The 26,345-nt window shown below is 37.5% G+C and overlaps 1 protein-coding gene across 4 annotated transcripts in view; it reads left to right on the forward strand.

Annotated features, from left to right (window-relative positions):
- CDKL5 (cyclin dependent kinase like 5) overlaps nt 1-17,465 on the forward strand; it is a 51,531-nt gene extending 34,066 nt beyond the window's left edge. For 2 of the 4 annotated variants that reach the window (XM_063126426.1, XM_063126427.1), the window contains exons 9-17: nt 257-337; nt 1,416-1,567; nt 2,569-3,589; nt 6,234-6,339; nt 8,158-8,281; nt 9,732-9,828; nt 13,437-13,559; nt 14,776-14,895; nt 16,503-17,465. In XM_063126426.1, the coding sequence (XP_062982496.1) occupies nt 257-337; nt 1,416-1,567; nt 2,569-3,589; nt 6,234-6,339; nt 8,158-8,281; nt 9,732-9,828; nt 13,437-13,559; nt 14,776-14,895; nt 16,503-16,892 (2,214 nt within the window). In that variant the 3' untranslated portion in view covers nt 16,893-17,465. Of the gene's footprint in view, nt 1-256; nt 338-1,415; nt 1,568-2,568; nt 3,590-6,233; nt 6,340-8,157; nt 8,282-9,731; nt 9,829-13,436; nt 13,560-14,775; nt 14,896-16,502 lie in introns of those variants that run through there. The other 2 variants (XM_063126428.1, XM_063126429.1) reach the window with 2 other exon arrangements.
- The last annotated feature ends 8,880 nt before the right edge of the window (nt 17,466-26,345 follow it).

The following is a 26,345-nucleotide window of genomic DNA, read 5'->3' on the forward strand; positions in this document are numbered from 1 at the left end:
GATTGCCAATATCATATCTGGTAATTGTCCTTGTATTACCTTGCGTGTGTGTGTGTGTGTGTGTGTGTGTGTGTGTGTGTGTGTGAGAGAGAGAGAGAGAGAGAGAGAGAGAGAGAGAGAGAGAGAGAGAGAGAGAATTTCATTAGATCAGATAGTGTTTAAGCTATCATTTGTATACTGGCAGACAGTATTTTTGATGATTTGGGTAAGTGTTGCAGTTGTGAGTATTTATTATATATATATTATTTTTATACAGTTCCCTGCCGTCAACCATCCACAGTCTTTGGAAAGGAGATACTTAGGAATCTTAAGTGGTGTTTTACTTGACCTTATGAAGGTAGGGATGTTATTGTTCTATGTATTATAGTTTCTGTCTGGGTTTGCATGATCGGGGAAAGGAAATAAGCCACCATAATTTATTTTTCTGCCCTGTATGTGCTGGCTGTGCACTGCCTAATTAATTGTCATGTTGTCCGAACCTGGTAAGGGTGGGTGGGTTTACAAACACCCCGGAACCTATGGCTTGTTCTAGGGTTGTGGGGTGGTTTGTAACCCACCTCCACCACACACCCTTGCTGAGTTCGGAAGACATGCAAAATCACGCACGGCGAGGATAATTATGGTGATTAGGTGGAACCAGGTGTGGGGCGGGAAAATAAGCTACAGTGGCTTATTTTCCTTCCCAGTCGCTCGAACCTGCTTCTATTTCCAGCTGCCCCTGAAATTTAGCTGTGCTGATGTTAGTAATACATTTGTGTTTCTTAAGTTCAAAGAATATATCTACTTCAGGCATTTGAGATAGTACTAGGTATAGTTCAGGGGGAAAGTGTATTTGCTGAGTATTGTTCTACTTGTTTTTAGAAAACATTCCATTTCATCAATTTATTTTTGTCCATTTCCCCTGAAAGCAGCATAATTTTGCATATTTACAACAACGTAGAGCTATTTGTAGGGTACGGAAGGAACGTAATTACTTCTTAAACCTTATTAATTGAAGTCGTTTGTTAACACGTTCTTAATAGTGGTAATGTATATTCAATAACCTTGTTTATTTTATTAAGTGTATTTTCCAATTTATTAAAACAAGTGAATAAACAGGGGTGCAAAAGTGTTTGTGAAACTTAGGATCAAGTGAGATTTTCTTGGAGCCAGGTAGGAAGGTGCTGCAACCCAGATGCCTGTCACTAGGCTCAACCAATGGCTACTGAACCCCAGGGTTTTTCCAATCTGCGTATAAATATATAGCTTATAATTATATCTACGATGGACAGATTTGAAAACTAGGTATTTAGAGTCAACATTTTACATACAACATTGGAAAAAGCACTAAACACTTTTCAGTTGCACGTATACTTCTGCTTTTTAATTGTATATAACTCAACTTTGTTTCTTAAACTTGAATTTCTGTTCAAAAGAACTTGCTGAAACTGGATCCAGGTGACAGATACCTAACTGAGCAGTGTCTGAACCACCCCTCATTTCAAACTCAAAGACTCTTAGATCGTTCACCTTCACGATCAACTAAAAGAAAACCTTATCATGGAGAAAGCAACACCTTATCCAACAGGTAATGACTGTAAGTGCCCTAGTTATTTTATGTACTTCAGCCTGCTAAGAAGGCGGAGGAAGAGGAAAACGACTAGTAGTTCCAGTGCAGTGAAGCCATTATTAAACTTCTATATCTTCAGTAGACTTACTAATAAAGAATAGTATAAACTGGTTTTAGCACCCACACTAGTCTTCATTTCAAATGATAAGGCTCTCTCTTAACCCAGGGACCTACTTGTCCACTTGGCACAGTGCTCAGTGGAATCTGTTACTCATTGGACACAATGGCTTGGGTGTAGAGTGCCATCTCAGCTGTGTTGATGGCAGTTGCTGTGCTGCATTGTCGAAATGGGATTAGATTGTTTGGGGCATCTCAATAGCCAACATTAGTGTCCCTTCCTCAGTATAGCGATCCATAGGTCTGGACTATTAGGATAATATTGTGGAGTAAAGCAGTATATTTTTATGCCAGGTGATCTCTATTTCTGCTTTGAGTCTTGTTCCTACGGTGGGTGTTTCCAGACGGAAGGCTCCTAGCACAGTCAATTGTAAGACATTGTGCAGCTGTTGCATCATTTCGTCCTTAACAGATTTTTTTGTTGAAAGAAAAGAGCCAGAAGAAGCAGTGGGAAACAACGGGAGGGTTACAAGTGGAAGACTGAACAGAAAACACACACACACTCTAAAACTCCATGCATGATGAAAGCCTTGTCTGGAACCACCCACTGTCTGTATTAAAAGCAAGAGTGAACAAACTACTCTTTGTCATTTTGTTGTTGTTGCCCATTTTGGTTTTGTGCATGTTTTACCTTAAACAACTTGACTTTGAGAGTTCTCTTTCTATTTCAAACTTAGCAAGTGCTTGGAATGAACAATTTAGATGTTTCAGTGCCAAAGTTTCCATTTCATGCTGTGTGTGCTTCGCTGCAGTGAAGCAGATCTAAACACCAATTTTACTGAAGCAATTGGTATTTAAAGGTAGAAATTAACATGTGCTTTCTTTGTGTATTTATGATGTAGAACTCAAGCTAGCAAAAGTACTGCTGTGCAGTCTCACCACAGATCAAACAGCAAAGATATACAGAATGTGGGAGTTGGATTGCAAAGAGAAGAGGCGACAAATGAAAGCTTTCTAAATGGAAACCTTCCTGTAACTGCACATAGTCCAATGCTTTCCAAAAAGCCAAGCAATCCACCTGGATCTGGAAGCAAGGATCTAGCTAATAATAACATACCACATCTTCTCAGTCCAAAAGAAGCAAAGACAAAAACTGAATTTGATTTTAATGCTGATCTGAAAACTTCAGATGGTCCGGGTACAAAATACCTGAAATCAAATTCGAGATCTCAGCATAACCGTCACTCATTTATGGAAAGTTCTCAGAGCAAAACTGGCACGCTGCAACCAGGTGAAAGGCATAGCCGTCACAGCTATATTGATACTATTCCTCAGTCTTCGAAGAGCCCCTCATATCGAACAAAGTCAAAAAGTCATGGGGCTCTGACAGATTCCAAATCTGTGAGTAATCTGTCTGAGGCCAGAGTTCAAGTTGCAGACCCAAACAACAGTAGGTATTTTCCATCCAGCTGCTTGGACTTGAACTCTCCTACCACACCAACACCTCCTCGCCATGCTGACAACAGAACTTTGCTCAGTCCTTCTGGAAGAAATAACAGAAGTGACGGTACTCTGGAATCACGACGACCATCTACAAGACATTCCAAAACCATGGAGGAGTTGAAATTACCAGATCATTTGGATGGAAGCCATTCACACTCTTTATCGGCGCCTCATGAATCTTTTTCCTACGGCCTAGGTTACACAAGTCCCTTTTCTTCACAGCAGCGCCCTCATAGACATTCGATGTATGTGAGCCGGGACAGAGTGAGGACCAAGGGCTCAGAGGGTGGCTTAAGCGTAGGGCAAGGGATGGCAGCCAGAGCAAACAGCCTGCAACTGTTATCTCCACAGGTGCAGCATAAGTCGCTCACAAGATCTGTTGGCTCTTCACGTGAAGACTGTACAGAAGATACCAATAGGGTTAGTTTGAATTGTCGACTCTTAAAAAGACCCTCCTCGCCTCTTTTGTCCGTCTGTCTAAGTGAATGCACAACCAAATGGTTAGAAGTAGTTTTTTTTCCTTTTGTCTAAGGAAACTTGAAGATCTCAAACTGATTTTTTTCCCCTGGAGGACCAGCTATGATATGCATTGAGACCCCCTACTTTATCATCTAAAATAAGTGATAAGTAGTGTGTGTTCATGTATGAATATTTGAAATTAGCTTCATAATACTGCATGTTATGTCTCATAAGGGTATCATTTCTGTTTTGAGAACTTTCTTTTCCAGATTTTGGGATAGAGTTGTCTTGTTTTTTGGAATAGTTTTTGAACAGCAGTTTCACTTTGGTCTTGGGGAAGGAAGGGCAAATTTTATGTAGAAGAAATTCAAGGCTATTTTCTGGCTATTTCATCCACTGCCTCTTATGATTTTGAAGAGCAAGAACTGGCACACACTTTATGACTAGAGTTAAATTTGATAAAGGAAGCATTGATCTCACTCAAAATCATCACAAAACTATTTATTGTCACAGGAGGCTTGCACAACTTCTGACTAACTAAGTGTAACAGATCCCATCAGCCTTATAGTGTGGCCTGCCTGTTGCTTGATCTCCCCCTTTTGTGTTTTGTGTTTGTTTTTTGTTTTACAGGGTTTATTCAATTGGTAAAAATAAGAGGTTTATTGAGCACCTTGTGATCTCATTTCAGCTTAGTGGATTCGGAGTTAGGAAGGCCCTCTTTAGTTGTACATACCCTTTGAGACGTGGACAGAAAAAGAGAACCAAATATTTGACTTCTCGGACTGCTTCATAGTCAGCTGAACCATTGGCTATCATGCATGGGCTACAAGATAGCACTTTCTCTCCTCTACATGTGTTCCCACAAATTGGTCATAGTTGTCAAGAGATAAGTGTAGTAATTATTTAGTTCCTTCAGAAAAATCACCTGCTGTTAACTTGCTGATTAAAAAATTCAATTCTTTTTCAGCTTTTTTCATGACAGAATGCTCCTTCATTGCATGTAGAACACTATAATGTCATGAAGAATACTAGGCTACAATTAGTGTAGGCTAAAACAGTTTGTGAGAGCTAGGCTAAAGACACTTGTGCTTGGAAAACGAAAAGTATTTTGGAAAATTTGGAAGATTAAACAAATAAATACCCTTATGGAATTCACTGCCACAAGATGTGGTGCTATAACATTGCTGGCTTAGATTGCATTATAGGGGCATTGGATGAAATCATGGAACCTCCATGTCCCAAGCCAGTGTACCTCTGATAACTGGTTGCTAGGAGATAAACAGGAAAGGCCAATGCCTTCATATCCCCCTTGTGAAATTCCTGGAAGTATTTGTCTAGTAACTGTTGGAAACAGGATGCTTAACTAGCAGGACCCTTAGTCTGATCTAGCAAGGCTGCTCTTAAGTAGGCACTGAGAACCACCTATATGACCATTTTTTGTCATTTTGTTAGTAGTTCTAATAACTGATTCTTTGTTAAGAGAGAGATACTATTTCTACACGCGAATGGTATTCTTAAATACAGCACCATATCCAATAAATAGTGCACCAGTGAGCCCTGTTCACTAGAAATTGAAGTATGACAGGAGAGGAAGCAGAAAGAATGGGAAATGGAAAGAAAGGAAAATTGCTAGGGCATGTGAATGAAGTGAGCAATGTCTTTTTTGGGGTTGTTTTAAGGGAATGCTTCCCAAATACAAAATCTCATGGTATTTTATATATTAGGACACACTTCCACGCAACATGTACCTCATAGTATTAACAGATGGTATTTCAGGTGAGGCCACTTGGAGGTGTTTGATTTAGATAAGGCTTGTTGAAATTCTGTCATATTTTAAATGCTGTGTCAAAACACATTTCTACATCTATACTGCCCTGGGTTTCAACTATGTACATTTATGAAGTCATTCAGAGGAGTGCCCTATAGTTGAAGATTTCTCAGGATGCTTAATAAGATTTGCATTTCTACCTTGCTAGCATGGAACTCCGTGGGCTAGCTTTTGGAGTTGGGATTTTGAAGATAAAGCCAATGAAGGAGAGTTGGCATTTTTACTTTTCAGTCACATATCAATACATATTAGGTATGTATTGATATGTGACTGAAAGGCAATAAATAATATCCCAAAAAATCTGATAATGTTGCAGGATACAAACTTATAGTCATTTGGCAATAGAAGAGAGCAAAATCAATTTGTGAAATAATATCCTTCACTATCAGAAATAACCAATACTAGAAATGACCAATGGTTGGTTTTACTCTCTTCTATGTCCTAATGGTTGTATGTTTTGGGATATTATATATTTTCACCAGTTTGCTTATGCAAGGTAGTTTGTTGATTTTTGGTTTGGGGTTGGGATATATTTCCTGTTTGGTATGTTTTGGAGGCTCAGGCCCATGGCTTTGGAACAAATATTGTTAACATGCAGCCTTTTCATTTATTGTGTGGAGTTGAGTTTCATTTTAACAAATATTTAATACATCTAGAGGGAGGTTATACACAGGCTGTGAACAGATTTCAGCCTGTCGTCTTACACAACAATGAAAAACAGAGCAAGCTCTTTCCCTTAAATAATTGATTGATATATTATTATTTTAAATTGTTTAGGGTGGAACGTATCACGATCAGCACCCAGATGATGGAGCATCCACAAAAGAAAATAGACTTCTGTACAATGATCCTGTACCTAGGAGAGTTGGTAGCTTTTACAGAGGTATCTTTATCTTACAGAACTTGATCAACATTTCTATCATTGTTCTAATAAAAACAATAGTTTAACTGGAGAATTGATTTCACTCTCTTGAGGCAGATAAATCTAAGACAGTTGGAAGGAGTCTTCTGTCCTTGCAAAACTAGGCAGAATTTAAAGATGATTGGCAATACTTCTATTCTGGAAGAGGTTCCTTTCTTTCTGCAGTTTTTATTTCTGCTTGTTGGTAGACATGTGGGGTTTGGTAACACTGTTAGGGTTGTCTATGGTTAGATAGCCTTACTGCCTGATCTAAGCATGTTTATTCAGAAGTATGTAGCTCTGTGTTGAACATAGCGTACTTATAAATGAGTATAAGACTAGCCTTGGTGTTGCTTTTCCCTCTACCTGGGCTTTGTTTTGCCTCACTTTGAAAACAGAGTGGACTAGGAATTTTAAACTTTCTGGCTGTATTCAAACCAACCAACAAACCATCATTTATTATTATGAGAACAGGCCTCAAGCTCACACATACTGGCTTTAATTGGCTTGACCAAGCACCATTATTTTCCACATTTTGACTAAATGGCAAACTAGGATTTGCAGCAGATTAGAAGCAAAATCTTTTATCATCTTCACTTCTGGAAGGGAAAGGGCAGGAAAGAGTGCAAGAGGTTCCCCATAGCTTGCTCATGGTGGTTTGAGCCTTAGTCTTGGGGTTTAGAGAACACCATTATATGGACTGGGTTGCCCTTGACTGCAGCAACAAGAAACAATGGGCATGATCAAGGCACGGTTTAGTATTTCTGTTTCTCATTGACTTCAGTGGGAAAATTCAGCATCTCCCGTTGAAGTCAGTGGGTTTTTTAAATATGTAAATATGGGTAGGATCCAATATGTGTCCCATTGCTAGCCCGAATGAAATTGTACTAGCTTAAACCAGTGTTTGCACAATGGAACTAGGGCTTGCTAAGACAATAGGAAAAAGCAGTGATTCGCAGCCCAATGGATTAGAGACAAATTTATTATACAAAGGGGTCCAATGTGCTGGGGTTCATCTAGCTTTAAATTTCTTGAATGTTCTTGGATATTGTTTTGGCTCTTGTTTGTTTTTGTTTATGTTTTTGTGTACATTTGTAAAATTACCAATTTTTTTAAAAAAACACATCATTTTTGTAAGAATGCATGAATCTACAGATTGCTTTTATTACCCCCCATATTGTGTCTGTATCTTTAAATTAAAATTGTGCATGCCTATATATTCACTGGACTTAATTAATTCCATCATATTTTTACTAGTTTTATTTCATAGGTGAAATTCTATATACAGGAGTAAACTTGTATTAACTGTTTTTGGGTGAAATCTGGCTCTGTTGCCTTATGAAATTTCATTTGCAATCTTACTGACCGACCTGGGATTAGATCTCATTGAAGTCTTTAAAATAGATATGTATAAGATTGTGATGTTGTGGTACAACTTGAAATGGAATTTGGATACTGAAGCTGTCTAAGAAGTTACTTAAGAATTAAGCTAGAAAAATCGTAAGTTTTTGAGAATATTTCCAAGTCAGTTAAGTTTCTCACATGCTAGTGTGTCTTGCTTCATAAACTAACATTGGAGGAAAAGAGTGAAGAGCAACTACCAGTGTCACATTTAGGGAAACTGCATGTTCTTCTGCCAAACATAAAGAAATAAGAGTATGAATTTATTTCTACTGTTTTAATTACTAACTTTGCTGACTGCTGCTAAGAATATTTTATTGTATTGTGTTTTATTGAGTTGTGAATGAAGAGGTTCACGTGGAAATGGATACATAGCAACTTAGTTTTTTTCTTTTTCAGTCCCATCTCCACGTCCAGAAGGAACATTCCTAGATAACAGTGCCTCAAATAGAATACCTGCACTACCAACAGAAAGCAGTAGTGTAACAAGCCACTCAAAGAGACAAACTGCTTTTGATCCCTGGTAAGTTGGTGTCTTTATAAGATGTTGTAGAAGTAGAACAGATGATGAGAAAGGTCTTCACTAATATTTCCTAATTTCTCAAAGCATTGGCTTCTGCACTTGCCATTGAAGTTCTTATCTTCTTCATAGCTCTAGCTCAAAGTCAAGTTGAATCATCTATCAACTGCTGATTGCTAAAATAGAGTAGTTTTAAGAATTCTTATTATATTTACTTATTTATATCCCACCTTTTTTCTAGTACTGGGACTCAAGGCAGTTTAAAAAATTAAAACATGTACAATTAAAACATATAAATATAAATTACAAAAGTTAAAATAGAATTAATTAAAAGTAAAATTAAAAACATGTTTAATTTTTTAAAAGAAAACTGTAACAGGTTAAAAGGGGTGGAGGATCCAATACATTAACACAGGTCCAATATAGTTCCAAAACCCTGCTGAAACAAAAAAGTTTTTGCCTACCTCTGAAACTGTAGCACAGAAGGAGCCAGCCTGGCCTCCCTGGGAAGGGAGTTCCAGAGCCTTGCAGCAGCCACTGACAAAGCCCTCTCCCGTGTACTCATCAGGCGTGCCTGGGATGTTGGTGGGACTGAGAGAAAGGCTTCCCCAGAAGATCTCAGAGCATGGGCAGGCTCATATAGGAGAATACAGTCTTTCAGATAACCTGGACCAGAGCCATAGAGGGCTTTATAGATGATAACCAGCACTTTGAATTGTGCCCGGAAACAGACTGGAAGCCAGTGCAGCTGTTTTAACGGGAGTTGTATGCTCCCTGTAACCAGTCCCTGTCAATAATCTGGCTGCAGCTGTTTGAACCAGCTGAAGTTTCTGAACAGTCTTCAAAGGCAGACCCATGTAGAGTGCGTTACAGTAATCCAATCGGGATGTAACTAAGGCATGTGTCACCGTGGCCAGGTCCAACATCTCCAGGAATGGGCACAGTTGGCACACTAGCTTTAACTGTGCAAATGCACTCCTGGCCACCACCAAACCCTAGGCATCCAGGCTCAGGGCTGAATCTAGGGTTATGTTATTTCTGTTTACTTTGTAAGTTTCTATATAGTTTTTTCCCTATGTATTGGTTTGTCACTCATAATATTTTTGAACAGTTAAAAAAAAAAAGTACATTGCAACTCTTTAATCTTTAAACCTTTGCCACCATTTATCTATACCTCTTTGAGAACCGCCAGAGAGCTCTGGCTATTGGGCGGTATAGAAATGTAATAAATAAATAAATAATAAATAAATACTATTTTAAATCACAAAATCTAGCATGAATTCTGCCTGGATCAGAATTCAGGTGCAGTCCTAAATAGTGTTATGACCTTGTGAGTGGAGTCGATTCTTCATACGTACACCTGTAAAAATGATGACTTTGTAAGCTAATGCACCATGTAATGCTTTATACTAAGGTTGGTTTTGTGATTTTTTTTCTCTCTGTGTGTGTTAAGGAAAAGTCCTGAAAATGCCCATTCTGAGCAACTAAAGGACAAAGAAAAACAAGGTTTTTTCAGGGCAATAAAAAAGAAAAAAAAGAAATCTCAATCTGTAAGTACCTTTATTGTTTCCTAAAAAGTAGTGTGAAAAAGTGTAGATCAAAGAAAAAAATTCTTTGATCTACACCGTTAGTTGTATTTTTGTTCTACTACTATATTTGTTTAGGTTCAGTAAAGCCATTATGTTTATCTGTTTTCTTATTTGGATATTTACGCATAATTACATGAAAACATTTAGGCCCTTTTTGCATGTAATAGCAACCTAGTATTTTTAAAAAAAACACCCTTGGGTGACCATGTGTGAGCTTGTGTGCTCGTGCACGCTCTCAATTGCTCCCACTTGTCTCCTCCCTGCCAGCAGAAGTGGCTAAACAAGTCAGGAACACTCTGTTCCTGGCTTGGTTAATGCGACATCAGAACTGAGTTGTCCCTCCCATGCTAAGTTAAGTTTGTTTTGGGGTTACATCTCTGGCTTGCTGGGGGAGAAAAATGGCAGAGATACTGCTTTGGATGTAAAATATTCATGGCTTGTTTCACTGCTCCCGACGGCAGGAGAAGCCAAGCAGGACAAATCGAGCCGTTACGTGCGAACTGGGCCTTAGACTGGCATCTAAAGAGCTCATGTAAGGCGCCTGTGGTAGCGAGTGGAATTTTTTACTTTTCCCTTATAAACATCACAAACAGCTTTTAAAACTCCTTGTAGCTTTAAGCAATTTATCGTAAGACTAAGGGAGAGAGGTGCTGCTATTGTAGAAAAACATGCTAAAAGCTTCCCAGGCTCAAGGGCTAGTTTCACAGTTCTTTGGATCTTTGGCTCATGTTGTCCGTTATGTAACGATATCTGGGAACAAACAAAAAGTGTAAGAGTACTTCTGATGTTACAAAATTTAAGTACTTGTGTTTGGTTTGGCCATACAATGGACTTCGATTGAATTTTCATAGATAATGTGTATATTGAAAGCATGTAGTTGATATTTTTATTCACTGATTAGCAAACCATATTTAACTTATAGCAATAAGAACACATTCTATTTTTTCCTGCAAGTCTGACAATATTTTTTTATTTATTACATTGCCATACTGCCCAATAGCTGAAGCCCGAGATATTCATTTTATTGCATTTCTATACCATCCAATAGCTGAAGCTCTCTTGTAACATAGTCTACTGTGACAGTGACCTTGGGCCAGTATCATCATGACTCAATCCAAGCTGTAATAACAGGCACAAGGGTGGATCAGTGCTACTATCCATCATGGCTAGATCAGCATGCATAGCTGTCATATTTATTATTTATTTATTTATCATACTTATACCCCGCTCCTCAGCCAAAAAAAGGCTCTCGGGGCGGCTTACATTTAGCAAAAAAGACAGTCCCTGCCCTCAGGCTTACAGTCTAATAAAGACATGACACACAAGGAAAAGGAGTCAAGGAGGGAGGGAGGAGAGAGAGAGAGAGAGAGAGAGAGAGAGAGAGTCCAGCAGGAGCAGGCCCCGATGTTACTTCTGCCTGCTCCTGTCCCCTCGGTCCTTCTTCTTCCCCACAGGGCCAAGATGGCAGTTTGCCCTGTGGGGGGGGGGGAAGAGTCCAGCAGGAGCAGGCCCCTGGAATTGCCCCTGTGCAATTTCATATTGCACAGAAATTAGAAAAAAGTTAATGGGGCAGGAATAGGATCCGAAACATTTTGTGTTCCCAGCCGTGGGACTTTTCACCACCATGGAGATAACTACTTAGCTCAAATCAGTATACATAATTGTTGTACTAAACTATTTCAATGTAACTTGCAGCAAATAGACAATATAACTGTATATAAAGTGCTGCTGTAGCTACATTGATGTAAGGATTAGATTACAGTAAGTGCTTCATTTTCACCAATTTCTAATAAATACAAATATACTGTGCTTGTTTGTTTTTGCCTTTTATAAGTTAACTTGGTGCTGTTACCTTCAGCACACTTCCCACTGGGTTCTTTCTTAAAGAGAGGTGAATAAACTGAGTGGAGTTATATAGTGATTAGGGTGTTGGATTAGTATTAGGCAGAACTGAATCCAAACCTCCATGCAGCCATCAAGCTCCCATGATGAAATTGGATCAGTCACTCTCAACCTAACTTACTTCATATGGTTATTGGGGAGACCCATTTCTTGCAAATTCTCAGCATCATACTACACAAGTTCTGGAAGCTACTATAGTATCAACCATGTTTAACACTGTGAAAAGAGGACATTGAAGCATGAGAGAGAGAGATATTTCCAGACCAAATAAAAGAAGAATAAAACAAACAAACAAAAAACCATTTTGGTTCCTTCATACTGGTATGAAAAGAAGACTGCAGAAAAGTTGGCTCATCCATCCAGTACTTATTCCTGTTTGGCTAATAAAATTATCAAACAGGTGCTCCTCCAAATGCAGAGACCTTTTTTAATGATGAAGAATTGCTTTATTGCAGCAACATGCTAACTTTGAACTGTGCTTACCAGCTATTTATTTTTCCTCTTTTCCACAGAGGCCCTACCATCTAGGAACTGAGGTTCCTTGTGTATTTGATGGGCTTAACAATAATAAGGCATTTACTTCTACCTTCTACATGTCAGAAATCAAGACTACCAGGCTGCCTTTAGCTGGATCTCATAAGATAATCAAGCTATACATATACATGCATGAAAATGTTTAGGCTTCTTTGTTTTAGATATCCTACTCCTATGTCAATTAGATTTCCTGCAAAGTATCCAGGTAGTGGCTGTGCTATAGTACTTAAAATTCTAAATAGCAGAATTATTTATCTGTGCCATTTTATTTAAAACTGCTGACCTGTAATTAGGAATTGCAGCTTAGCCATATAGTGCATATAAGCCTTTCATCATCTGCAGATATACTAGTTGGCTCTAGATAATGTCTGCCATTTCACCCATATGCATTTCTAGTGACTAATATAATTTCCTTTCTTAAATACCTATGGCAGCTATGCGGTATATTTACAGTGTAATCCTACTTACTCAGAAGTAAGTTTTACTGTGTTTATTGAGGCTTACTTTCTAGTAAGTATGTTTAGCATTGCAGTCTTAGGCATACATTTCCACTGAAGGATGAGTTTTCCCTTATAGTGGTATAGCTTAATTAACTTTTAAGTAGAGTTTCATTTAGTTACTTATGTGCGAAGTATCAGTTGGCATTTGCATACAAGCAAACTTTTCTCTAACTTCTCTTAACAACTTGTTGCATCTGGAAGGAATGCTCTTAAAAAAATATGAAACTTAACATTGTGGAATTAAACTGATTCACTTGCATTTTGTTCACCTCTATGGCATGCAAAATTGGCTAGCAATAAGTCTGTAATAACCACAGTCATAGTTCATATGCTAGATTCAAAAGCCTAGTAAAAGTAAATCGTTCTGAATTTATTAAACACATGCATTGCTATCTGGCTCATTTTTGGAATACATTGGGTGGGCAGAGGATCTTTAAATATTTCTTCCATAGGCATTTTCTCATTCAGCAGAGCAATTAATCTTATCTTGGCACAATTATGAAAAGTAGCAGGTTCAACCTGAGAAATCGCTAACTTGTTAAAGTGTTTATATATGTACAGATAAGACACAAGGGTAGCTCTCCTTAATTATAGAGTTATTTATGCAATTAGTTTTTGTATCTTATATTGCAGACAGAAACCACCAAGGCGGAGAACCCAAGCATCAAGAAATCTCTCTTTCCTCTTTTTAATTCAAAGAATCACTTAAAGCATAGCTCTTCTTTGAAAAAGATTCCTGTAGTCCCTCTACCTATGGTATTAACCTTTAAAAATGGTAGCATTGAATAAAGAACACTCCAGTAAATCTATTTTACTGACCACAGCAGCATGTATTTTTTTTCCCATGGAGTCACAATCTCTTCATGCAAGTAAAGCATCTTGAGCCAGTTCCACAAATTCGAAGGATGTAGAGTTAAAATGTTTATTATTTTTCAGAACTACCATGACTATATTTTTGGAAGATAAGAATACATGTTTGTAATAGGTTTAAAGACAACAGCTTCTGAAATCAGTCACATGCAATTGAAGGGTGAATTATCCTTTGAGTTGGGGTCAAGTTTATTTATTTATTTTATTTATTTATTACATTTCTATACCGCCCAATAGCCGGAGCTCTCTGGGCGGTTCACAAAATTGTTCACAAAATTTGCATTGTTCAGTGGGATCTTCTTTATACGGTTTGCCATTTGTATCCTTTTGCTTAAATAAAAGGCACAGGCTTCTTTTTTAAAAAATGAATTTTTAAATTTGATTTGATATGGAATTCTTTAGTGACTGATTTTTAAGAGAGTTTGTTTTCCCTGTGTTTTGTGTTGACTAGCTGTCTTATTGCTTTTCAATTGGCAGAATAGAGGCTAAGCCCCCTACATTTAAGGCTTAACTTGTTTTAATCCTAAGATTCATTTGCTGCAAAGAGGCATCTCTCCCTCTCCTCCTGTCCTCCACAAGTATGTGGTCTAATGTTTAAACCTTCCAAGAGATATGTTCAACCAAAATTTTCCCCAGCAATGACTGTGTTGCATTGCTTTTAGCCTAAAGCTTCCTTCCTTTTTGGTTGGTGGGGCATAAATTGCTTCCTTATACATGTAATGCAAAACTAGTGATCTGATAACTAAATTCACATACTGATCTTTCTTAGAGAAAACATGTTTTTTTGTGGAGGTGGCTCATGGTCTTAAAAACAGTATGGAATGCTATGGAAATGAGGATGAAGCACAGCAATGCACTTAACTGCTCTTTCTCTCTTACAGTGATTTGACTAACAGCATGTGAATGCCTTAAGGGTGGAGGTTATAACACATCTGCATGGCGTCTACAAATATAATTATTACTATGGAGATACTAAAAGGACATTGCAATAATGGGCTTCACCTGCATTGCTTTGATCTGGGAGGCAGGGAGAAGGGGGGGGTAGCTTAAAATATCTGTTTCCCTGGAATTTATCAGCGTACAATATTTTTCTATGTTGCAGATGCCTGGAAGTGACAGTCAAGATCTTTTGGCATTACAGAAAGCTATTCACTCATCTAATCACCCAGCTAGCAGGCAGAAGGATTGGCATTCTGACAAGATGACAGAAATCCAAAGTCATGTAAGTACAGATATTGTTTCATTCTGTTGTGAGGTCACTTGGCAGGCAGCTCATCCTACAGTGAACAAGTAGATAGGGCTGTCAGGTTGCCCAGAGCATCCATCTAGCTTTAAGTCAGTTGCTGAATTAGGAGAAGAGTTAGCCATGACTTCTCTTGCCCATTCCCCCGTGGCCAAATGGGCAGCCCAGAGAACCATTTCCCCATTATTGCCACTGAGTCAGCCAACAAAGATAAGGAGTAGGAGGTAGTACTTGGGCATTGCTACTCAACAGCACTTAAGAAGGTTGCAGGCGTCATATTCTTACTGGAAGAAGATGTAAGGCAGCAGCTGAGGCAGGGGAAAGTGAGGAGAGGTGCTTGATTAGATGAATGGTCAGCAGGTCCTTGTGCAGGATGCTGACATCAACAGGTTTCATGGGGTGCTGCTGGTCATTCATCCATCACATGCTTGTGTACTGTTGACAGAGTTGCCCCTGCTTAGACTGTCATAACATGGCTTTTCTCCAGTAAGACACTTCCTCTTGGCTGCTATCCTGCCTCTTGCTTTCCTAATAATTGCACGTTCTATAACCCAGGCCAATGATTTGATTTTACTTTTACCTTGAGCTGTAGAAGATAAGTATAGAGCTAAGTGGCTGCTTCACCTCCTCTTTGAAGCATAGATGAATCATTTGTGAGCCATTATATAGTCCTGCTCAGAAATGTCAGTACTAGACTAGATGGGAAACAGGAGAAGCTCCATTTTTATACGTGAAATGAGGAGCTCCCAAGAAGGAGCCAGGCACACAAGACTTCCTGTCTTCAGCTTGGTTAGATAGATCTGTCATACGCATCTTATTTTGTCAAGCCATTACAAAATGGCCTCACGAAAGGAGGAGTGATCAAATGGTAGAAGCATGCCCACTTACCACAGGACTTGGAGGTACTGGTATGTCATTGCTCCCAATAAGCACAAAGCACTGCCTCTGTGGTATTATCCCATGTATTGCCCTAGATTGAAGTATCTTTAATCGAAACGTCTCTTGTGGGAAGTGATTGTTCGGTACAGATGGCTGTTCAGGCATATTATGTTTGAAATCACTGTACTGATTCTTGAAGTTTTTATATTAAAAAAGCATCAATTGAATTATTTATAGAAGTTGCACAAATGACTATTGAAATAAGTATTTTTTAAAAAAAATATCTAAAGCAAAGTTGAATAACAAATGTGAAATTGTTAAATTAGAAGAACTAGAAGAAATCTGTAATATAGTTAAAGAAATGATAAAATCATGATGAAAGAGTGAAGGAAAACCTGTATCATTTACCTCAAAACACTATATATGTGTTATTTGGTAGAATGAACACTATCTTCAGTAAAGAAACAAAAAATATATAATATGATAAAACATTGGGGTGTTAATTTCTAGACTACACATTCTTGATTGAAAACCAGAAAATGGATTTAAAAATAGCAATGTTAATCATTTATTACAATCCTAAGCATTATTGAAGAATTGCCACTTTTGGGTGTCTATCTGCAACAGAAAAGTAAAGTACAAATAATAAATAAAAAAATAGGCCCATGAACTAATGTTTGGTCTCGTTCTCCTCCTTTGTCTTTCAGAGCCAGCCTTTAAAATCCCTCCGCAAGCTGTTGCACCTTTCCTCCTCCTCAAATCATTCAATTCCTTCTGAACCCCGATTCCAGCCCTTACCAAGTCAGCCAGCTAAAACTTCTTTTTCTGACGTTCGAATTCACCCTATAAGTCAAGTTTCCACTGCTAGCAGCAGCAGCAACATGAGGCAAGAGTCCCAGGCAAAAAGCAGAACACTCCAGATCCCGAGCCAGATGGAACCAAGTTGGCATGTTTCCCCAGTGAATAGGAGTGCCAGCGATGGGACTTCGTATTCTGAGCAGATGCCTTCTAAGAGTGGGCAAAATGGGCATACTTATAACCGAACAAACCGATCTAGAATGCCAAACCTAAATGATTTAAAAGAGACTGCTTTGTAATAATACTCTGGGAAATGCTTTTGAAGGGATTTACCTAGAGGTATGGTGGTGCTGGTGGTCGTGCTAGTGACGGAATTCTGAGCTTTATAAAAGGTGTGCAATATGGAATATGCGGAGCTACTGTTCGGTACCACGTCAGTAGGGATCTTACAGTGAAATGAACTTTATTAATTGCCATTCATTTAAATCTCATGACAAAAGAATGTGCACTTCAGGGAGAATGAACTGTTTACCCTTTTCTCTCATTTTACATTCCAGCTTAGTGCACTTCTGTCTGAAAGCTGTATAGGCACTTTTGGGAATTAAAAGAAATGTCTTTAGACCTATGCCCTTATAAAAAAAATTGCTGCCTAGATTTAAAAAAATAAATTTAAGTGGGGTTTATGTGATACACTTGTATCCCTAATAAGGGTTTAAAGTTCAGTTGTATGTCTTTATTTGTTTTTTAAACTTCCATATTTGATAGGATTTGTAATATTTATTTATGATCTAATATCATATTGTTATAATCATATCTTATGTTGCAGCGTAAAGTTATTTTGAGCTATTTAAAACATTGTGATGCAGTGCAACAGCTACAATAGTTTGTATAAAAACTAACATACATATATTGCATCAGGAGTATATTTATATTTATATATATATATATATATAGAATATATATATATATATATATATATATAAAATAAATGTCTTTTTTAAAATATACTCATTCAAAAAAAAGTATTGTTATAACACTATCTGCCATATTTTTATACATTTGTGATATAAAGTGCAGTATTATACTTCTAATAAAAGGGAATTGAATGTGGATCGAAGTATGACTGTAACGATATGAATTTTGCTCCACTACTATATACAGTGACATTGGATTTTGTCCAGTACTGTCCCTCCGCTGACGGGTGGCTCTTTGATCCAGTTGAGGCTTCTGTCAGCGGACTGGGCCCTTCAGCGGCAGCCCCCAACTCTCCCCCAAATCTGCAGCAGAGTGTTTGGGGGCCCTTTGGAACAACATAGAAATTTGCACGGGATTGCAGGAGGGAGGAGGAATCAGCGGGAATCACCTCCCTCCCCATTCCACTGATGGAAGCTTTTGCTGGATCAAATAGCTTTCTGTTAGCTGAGGGACGCCATTAGATTCAATCCATTGGTAACAAACAACATACTACAGTGATTCTAACACTTTGTTATAGGCCTTTTCCTGGAAGTAATAGCTTAAATGTATTGAGCTATGAATCCATAGTCGTATAAAAAGAGGTATCTTTTCCCCTCAGTGTGTGCTTAGCTTTCCCCATTGCTGTTAATGGGAGATAAGTATCTGCATTCTGATGGCAGAATTCTAGTACTGCTTACTATCTTCCATCCGGGAAAACTGACCCATAACAAGAAGGTAAAGCAGATGCTCTTCCATTCAATATATGGGGTGAAGACCAAAGAGCCACAGCATGAGTTGCAAGTGGCAAGCCAAAGTTGGCATGACACGGCACTGTAAATCATGGTATAAGGTTTTACGCCTATGTATGTTCTTTGCACTTTGTTTGAAATTGTACTAACCAGAAAGTAAAATACTGTATTTAAATGTAAGACAGGCTGTGGCACTTCCATTTTGTTTCTAGAATTTAATAAAAACTGTAACATTGATAATTTGAATATGGAAAGAAACTGTTTTCTGCTGAAGCTTAATCCCCCCCCCCTTCCCAACTAAGAATATTTCTGTGGACATTGCAGCTTCAATTACTTCAGAGTGCTGGATGTTTTCTAATTTCCTATATAATATTATTAAAATAGCTTTTAAAACTGGACTTATAGTATATGTGGAGCCTAATATGCCATTTGCTCACAATTACTATTCAGGAGGGGGAAATATTGAAAACTGTTGTTGCCCCATATGTAGCTGATATAAATAGGAAAAATAAGGATGAGGACAGTAGCAGCAGAACAATGCATTTTAACCCATCAAACTTACAACACTTATCAACATTGTTTAGTCAATTTATTTTTTGCTAGCTGGAGACCACAGTGTTGTTAGTGATACTTAACTATTTAGTAGCACAGATCAATGGGAGGGGTGTAATCTTGGTTCACAGTACAGTAACGTTAAGACATTGTCATTAAAAAAACCAAACCCACGCACGACCAAACTTCATACCAGGAATGCAATATTTCTTCCATTATAAAAATCAAAAACTTTAGTTGCAAGAATTGTACATATATCTATTTTCCTATTTAGAAAATAGGTATGAGATCAGTAATGTGGGAAGTATATTGGAGAATATCAGACTGCATGGTAGATCTTAACAACTGCCCGGATGTCAATATGTTTATTTCACTCTTAGGATGTCTTTTGTGCTTTTAGAGATGGCAGTCCCCATCTATGTACACCCCCAATATTTCTAACTGCACAACTAAATTTTCACCCCCCCAAAAAATCTTGATTTTGTTTTAAGCAGTGCTGTTTAAATATCACAAGTTGTAGTTTTTTAGTTGGCTCTGTATTCCATTTAATTAATACTTCTTACCTTGCTTGTAATTCACGTAATTTATTTATAAAGCTGCTTATACTCTCGATTTACAAAAGTCTCTGATTGAAAACATTTGGCATCAAATTAAGTATATTAGAGAATCATTAAATGCACTTTTAGATGTTTCAAATGAGTATTGCTATTTTTAAGCAATACATCAAATATATGGCTTTTTTTTTTTGTAAACCAAAAAGAAAATAATTCTTTTTGGTATGCTTGAAAACTGTATGTGTTCAATCTATTAATAGAGGAAGTCTTATTTCAAAGACCTTGCATTCAATTTGGTTTACGCATACAACTTGCAATATGTTAGTCTTGTAAATATGCTAAGTCATCCAAAAAATCTCATTAGGCTAATGAAGATTTGCTAGCATCATAAGAAGAGCAAAGCCTATTACACATTACACTTTTATTCAAGTGCGAGCTTTTCTCTTTACTGAGATTAGAAAAGTAATTTGCTGTACTCTCTATAGCTTTACTGAGGATAGAGCAGCTAAGCTTAGTTTCTTTTTCTTTTTGCTTTCTAATAGTATTGCTACTATGAAAAAATAGTTTGGGTCATGTATACCTCTAAAAATAGTGTACAATTTACAACTGGGTTTAGAGGTATTATTAATGGGGTAAAAGAAAGACTTGATATGTTTAAAATTATGAAAGAAATGTTTGATACTTTTTTAAAAAAGGTTATTGCAATTTTGTAAAAGTACCAATATCCCAGTGATATTTATTGAAACCTGCCTAAACAGCTTCTTGAAAGTATATGCACTGCTGAGAAGTCTTGATTAAAATGTTATATATTCTTAACAAAAATTATTTTTCAGAGGACCCTTTTTCATTTCCTTGAGCTCATTGACACTATTATTTGAGAAACAGCCAAGATTGTAGAGCTTGCTAGAGAAATAGTGCCTGCCACTCCTTGTTTCTTGGACTTGACATGCGTAATGCATCCAATTTACAGACACGTCAACCCACGATCTGGACGTATGTTTTTCAGATGTGTAACATGTTTCATTTTTAACTTCCTATATCAGAACGTTCCCCAATTCTATGCTTCCAAATTCTCTGATATTATAGGATCAGATATCTCCCCTCTTCCATAGATGTTTTGAAAGCCAAAGTTAAGTCATGTCCTAGAAGAGATGTAGAGATATAACATGATGGAGTTTTTAGAATTTTGGGGGGTGGATGGGAAAATCTTTTTTCTTTCTAAATGTTCTCTCTTCCTCTTGTCCCATTTCTCTCCCCCTTCTAAATGTATGAGTCATCTACATTGGTAACTCAACATTTCAACTTGCCTTAAATGCATTCAGCTTTTATTTTTATACTGTATGATTCAACTAAAACTGAAGACAGTACTGTGATTTCCCCACCCCCCAGAATATTTAGAATAACCAACAGAGAAGGAGAAAAAACTGAATCAATTTGTTTTAGTCTCCCATTTAAATACCAATTTGATCTAAGATTGTGAACAAATGTGGAATTGGCAGAGGATAACTGGGTGACTGCCACTGTTCTTATTTGAGTATCGACTAGTATGTGTTAGTGATATGTGTTAGTGATGCTCTGAGATAGAATGATGAAACTCAGACTTTTGCCTAAAACATTCTCTGCTGAGAATGTGAATGTATTGTCTGAGCTTTTTGGCATAAACATAATGCTGTGATAAAATTTTCTCTGTGTGTTAATGGAAGTCTCGTCAGGCTCTGGACAAATGGCATCATTAAGAGTATACTTTGGTTCATGTGCCAAATATCTATAATCAGTTGAGATAGGTTAGTATGTGTAGTGCACACTACTCTTTAATCAACTCTTTAAACAGTCTTTTGAAGTATCAGTTAAACCATGATATTCTAGAAAAAGATTCTTTCCTTATTCAAATCCATTCCCCTTTGTCATAATGCTGACTGGAATTTGTACTAGAATTTGTAGCAAATTAGGACAAAAGCCATTTCCCCCCCTAGTATCTGATATATCTAGTTGATGCTCAAGGACTTTTAAAACAAAGTAGTCGCTCCCAGAGCACATTAATAGGATGATGGCTCTGATGGCACTTTATTTCCCAGTGTATTATTATTCATTCAGCTATTGTGACAACGGTGTAAGAGCCTCTCCCAGGCTTGACTCACTTATTAATTTCAAATTATAGAAAAAAGTCCCATAAAAACAATGCTCACTTTGTTTATCAATGTAAGCCTTTCACACAATTTATCTTATACTAGAACCTGATATATAGGAGCCTGATTTGTCTGACCCTAATTCTAGTTACTTTATATAAATGTTAATTGTATCCTAAAAGGCAATGAACACCATCAACACCATTTGCTTGAAAGTAGTCTTGTGAAAGACTGACATAACCTTTAATGAAGTATTCCATTAAATTAATGTTCTGGATTGATTTTCTGAAAAATGTAAATCAAGTTCAGATAAATGTAACCCATGTTGTTTAAACTAGCAGTTATGATACAGTAATATTGGTTGGAAGGATTGTTAGATGATGTTTACTAAATATAACTAAATGGTTCTACACAAGTATTACTTGCTAGGTTGTTGCTGAGCAGAGGACCTTTCAATTACCTCTCAGTCAGCTACCAATCCTAGACATTTACACATGATGATTACTTTGTTCTTTTTTTGAGCTAAGAACCCAGTAATAGTAAGGCTATCTATGAACAGTAGGTGTTTGTTTCAGATTTTGGATAGTGCTTCCAATTAATTCCAAACCCAGCTCAGCTCAAGTGCATCCTTACACTGTTTTAAGGCCTTCCTTTATTTGCTTTACATGTATCTCCACGAAGTTTGAGATATTAGGTTGCCTTCTTCATTTCTGCAGAGAAAATAATTAGGGAGATAGTTACTGTCCCACATTGAGACAATCATTGTTAGACTTGGTCAGTACGTTTACTTGCTCATCTATTTACCCAAGAGAGAAATCTTGCCTCGTTATATTCCATCTGAATCATTATCTTAAAAGGTGTTGTTGTTTGCAACAAATTTAGCTTATAGGATGTATTTGTGGGTGGGGCTGTTGAAGAACCAATGAAATTCAAGATTTTTTAAAAAAAATGTGGAACATAAATGAATTCCTATGAATAGGATCACCTGAAACGTGTGTTAATTCTAAGATCACAGAACATACATTAAATTAATTCATTTTGCCAGAGAAGGCTTTGTAATATTCTCAGGTTCTTTGGTGATATATCTCGGTCTTTTCTTTATCAAAGAATTATGGTGGTAGTACATTTTGATTTATAAATTTAGATTATCTGGGGAAGAAAAAAAAAGCCAAGCAGAGATCTGCAGTAAAAAATTGGTTGCTAATACTTGGAACTTCTTAGATCTCCATTGTTAAAATACTGAATAAGAATTATTGATTAAAAGAACTTCATAGCTTTATGACAGACACTAATCCAAAAGGATCCAATTATGAAGGCAGTTTTCCAAGCTTTTGTAATCTTATGGGTAAAATGATCCACTTCCACTATTCCCATTTTGGAAATGCACAAATTTAAAATGGATTCTGTTTTTTGTTGTTGGAAGAGATATTGTATAAATCTTTTAATTGAGACTGACTTTGCAAATATTTGGATATTTGAAGAATTTATTCCAAGTTAATAAACCATCTATAAAGTGTTTAACGAACTCTTCTTAACATGCTATGGTTATACCCGTATCACATTGTTTTCAGGCATGTATTCCATTCTTAACCCATGTATAATTTTTAGCATTTATGTAAATAATATGAGGGAGGTGGGTGGGTGAGGGGAAGACACAAATGATCCTGTGTTGAACTTTAATTATCAGCATGGTAATTATTTATTTCTACTGAGCACAATGTATTTTTGAATGGGCCTTAAGAAGTATGTCTTTAATAAAAATGCAGGTTTTGCACTAGAAAACTGAGGTTGTCATCGCTGCTCTTCGCAAAGCATTTCATGCATCCATATTAAGTTTCGTTCAATCTTGCTTACTTGATGTTTTCTGTACCCTTCCGCTCTGAGCCATTTTCAGTCTAACCATTGAACTAATGTGCTTGCTAAGAAATGCTGTGATTTCTCTGAAACATTTGAATTATGGCAGTTACATAAATTACAAAAATTTAGTTTAGCTAATAGCAATTTTTTTTCAAATGGATAGTAGTTTGCCTCTGAACATCTTTGAGCAGCATAGGTATCACAATAGGCCGCTGTTCCTTTTATGTCTTCATCCTTGTGAACTTTGAGCAGCACTACGAGAATCCATCCTGAAAAAAATATCCATTTTCTTTCCACCTCATTTAGAACAGCCAAGAGGGTTTGCATCTACTACATGGCCTTAATTACGGAATGTTTATTATTTATTTTCATTGGAGTCTTACCATTTTGCCAAATAGTGCACAGATGGATTTTGGCATCAAGAAAATTGTATCCTTCCTCTTTGAAGGGACTACTTCATCTTCCTTTATAACCAGGCTAGACTTGCCCATGAACCTGATTTGAGCAAGACACAGTGGTCCTGTTCCCTTCCATATGTTCACTGTACACGTGAAGCACATGTGAACAGAACTTTAAACTTGCAGCCCAAAGTACTTCACAGGTGGCTGTGTGAATAAAAGAAAATTATAAAGTACTCTGCTGACAAAGAGCTCATGACTGGGTTATTGGTGTGTGTTTTTTTAATAATAGTTCAGCCCTGATCATAGTGTTCATAGAATCATAGAATAGCAGAGTTGGAAGGGGCCTACAAGGCCATCGAGTCCATCCCCCTGCTCAATGCAGGAATCCACCCTAAAGCATCCCTGGCAGATGGTTGTCCAGCTGCCTCTTGAAGGCCGCTAGTGTGGGAGAGCCCACAACCTCCCTAGGTAACTGATTCCATTGTCATACTGCTCTAACAGGAAGTTTTTCCTGATGTCCAGCTGGAATCTGGCTTCCTTTAACTTGAGCCCATTATTCCGTGTCCTGCACTCTGGGAGTATCATGATTTCTATTTAGTATCTGTGAGAGAGAGCCCTTCATGCTCTTCATACCTCGTTTTGTTCTACCTTCAACCCCTTCTTCCTCTACCTACGTGAGAAATGTTATAGTGCTGCTGCTCTAATATTGGGATGGAAATAGTTGTTGGCCAATGCCTACTCAATGATTTTCCTGGAAAAGAAATCTGTCATCTGCTGTAACGCTTTGTGTTTGAGCAAGTTACTTGCTTATATTTGCCAATACAAAGTGGTGTACGGAACTCTCAATCTCTTTAGCATCTCAGTTTATTACCTGAAACGGTTCAATATTTCTATCATTCTAAACATTTGCACATCTGTTTGACGTTTCCACTTCTTCTAGTACATGTGTATCAGTGCTATTCCTTATGGACAATTTTTGGTGGGGGTATCTTCTCAGTTTAATAAGGTGTACAGCATTGAGATCATTTTGTAATGAAGGGCAGGATATAAATTTTATAACGAAGTTGGGCTCTGATGACAAATTTTCCGTATTTCAGATACTACTTTCTATCTGTATTATAACAAGCAGTGCCAAACTTACCATGTGTCAATGGCTTAGGATTCCGATACTCTGTTCAATAAAGAACAAAGCTCTCTCATTCAACTACCTACATCTACTCAGCTGCCTGAAAGCACACAGTTACTGAAGACAATAAAATTTATGGATACTTTATGTACAAGAAAGCAAAAGAGATGTGTCTATCCTAGTAGCAGCTGTGAGAATTTGGAGTCTCTGTTTTGATCTTTTCAGTAGCAACCAAGAGAGAAATCTTGAAGTATCTATGAAAACTGAAAGCTGCTACCACAGAGGTAGGTGTGATTTGGCATATGACTGGTGGTATCTGCTGTCTAAGGACATGGAGTTCCCCCAGCTCTACTACATTTTAACTGGAGATGCTGGAGTGGGAACTGAACCAGAGACCTTCTATATGTAAAGCATATGCTCTACCACTGTGTTTTGGCCACCCCACCTGAGTGTGATTTGTGATTATGATTTTTAATGGGATTCTGTTGGTACCAATAGAATTGCACTGATTTCTATAGGTACCAACATGGATTTGGTTTGAATTGACGAGCTGCTAGAAGAAATAATTGTGAGGGGAACTATTGACATCAAGCCTGGTTTCTGAGCTTCCCAGAGGCATCTAGTTGACAACAGTGGGAAGCAGACCTAAATGGACCTCGGGGGTTCTTCAAATGGTGATATCCTGTGAAGTCTTTATTCTGGTTCCAATTTACAAAGCCCTATATCCATTGGAACTGCAGGCCATATTTGCGTACTTTCACACCATTTATGATTCCTCCACCTCCCCTCCCACTGTATGTATTGTACATAAACCCAAATCTCTCTCATACTACTTCATGCATGTGATGAAATGGGCTATAGTCATGAAAACTTATGTCACAAGACTCTGTTACTTTCGCTACAATAGATTAACACAGCTTCCTCCTGGAAGTACATTCCTACATAGACACATTCAACAGCACAGACACAGCTAGTCACAATCTGACCACTTTGCTCACAACTTCAGTAAAAACATCTCCTTATTAATGGTATGCTCAAATTTCTTAGCTGTTGTTGAAAGTCAATTTTAAATGTTTGGCTTATACTGAATCATCCCTCAATTACCTAGCCAATGGTGCCTTCTTTTTCATTATGCTTTTCTCATCAAAACACTACTTGCCATGGTTCTGTTTGATTTATAACAATGATTTGTACTGGTGGATTGGAATGACAATGACATGCTAATAAATAACAAGAATGTGAGTTTTTTGGGGGAGGGTTTTGAGCAATGGATTTTCGCAAATTGTCGTGGCCTACAATTATGTGCCTCATAGAATGGCAATTATGCTTTGCACTAAATTCAGGGATAGATGAGGGCAATTTCCCCAGCTTATGAGAGGGGAAGGCTGCAGTCAATGTTTAAAAATAGGGCCATATAGAAATGCCTTGAGGCT

The sequence above is a fragment of the Elgaria multicarinata genome, chromosome 5 (assembly GCF_023053635.1).
Source record: "Elgaria multicarinata webbii isolate HBS135686 ecotype San Diego chromosome 5, rElgMul1.1.pri, whole genome shotgun sequence".
Classification (NCBI taxonomy): Eukaryota; Metazoa; Chordata; class Lepidosauria; order Squamata; family Anguidae; genus Elgaria; species Elgaria multicarinata.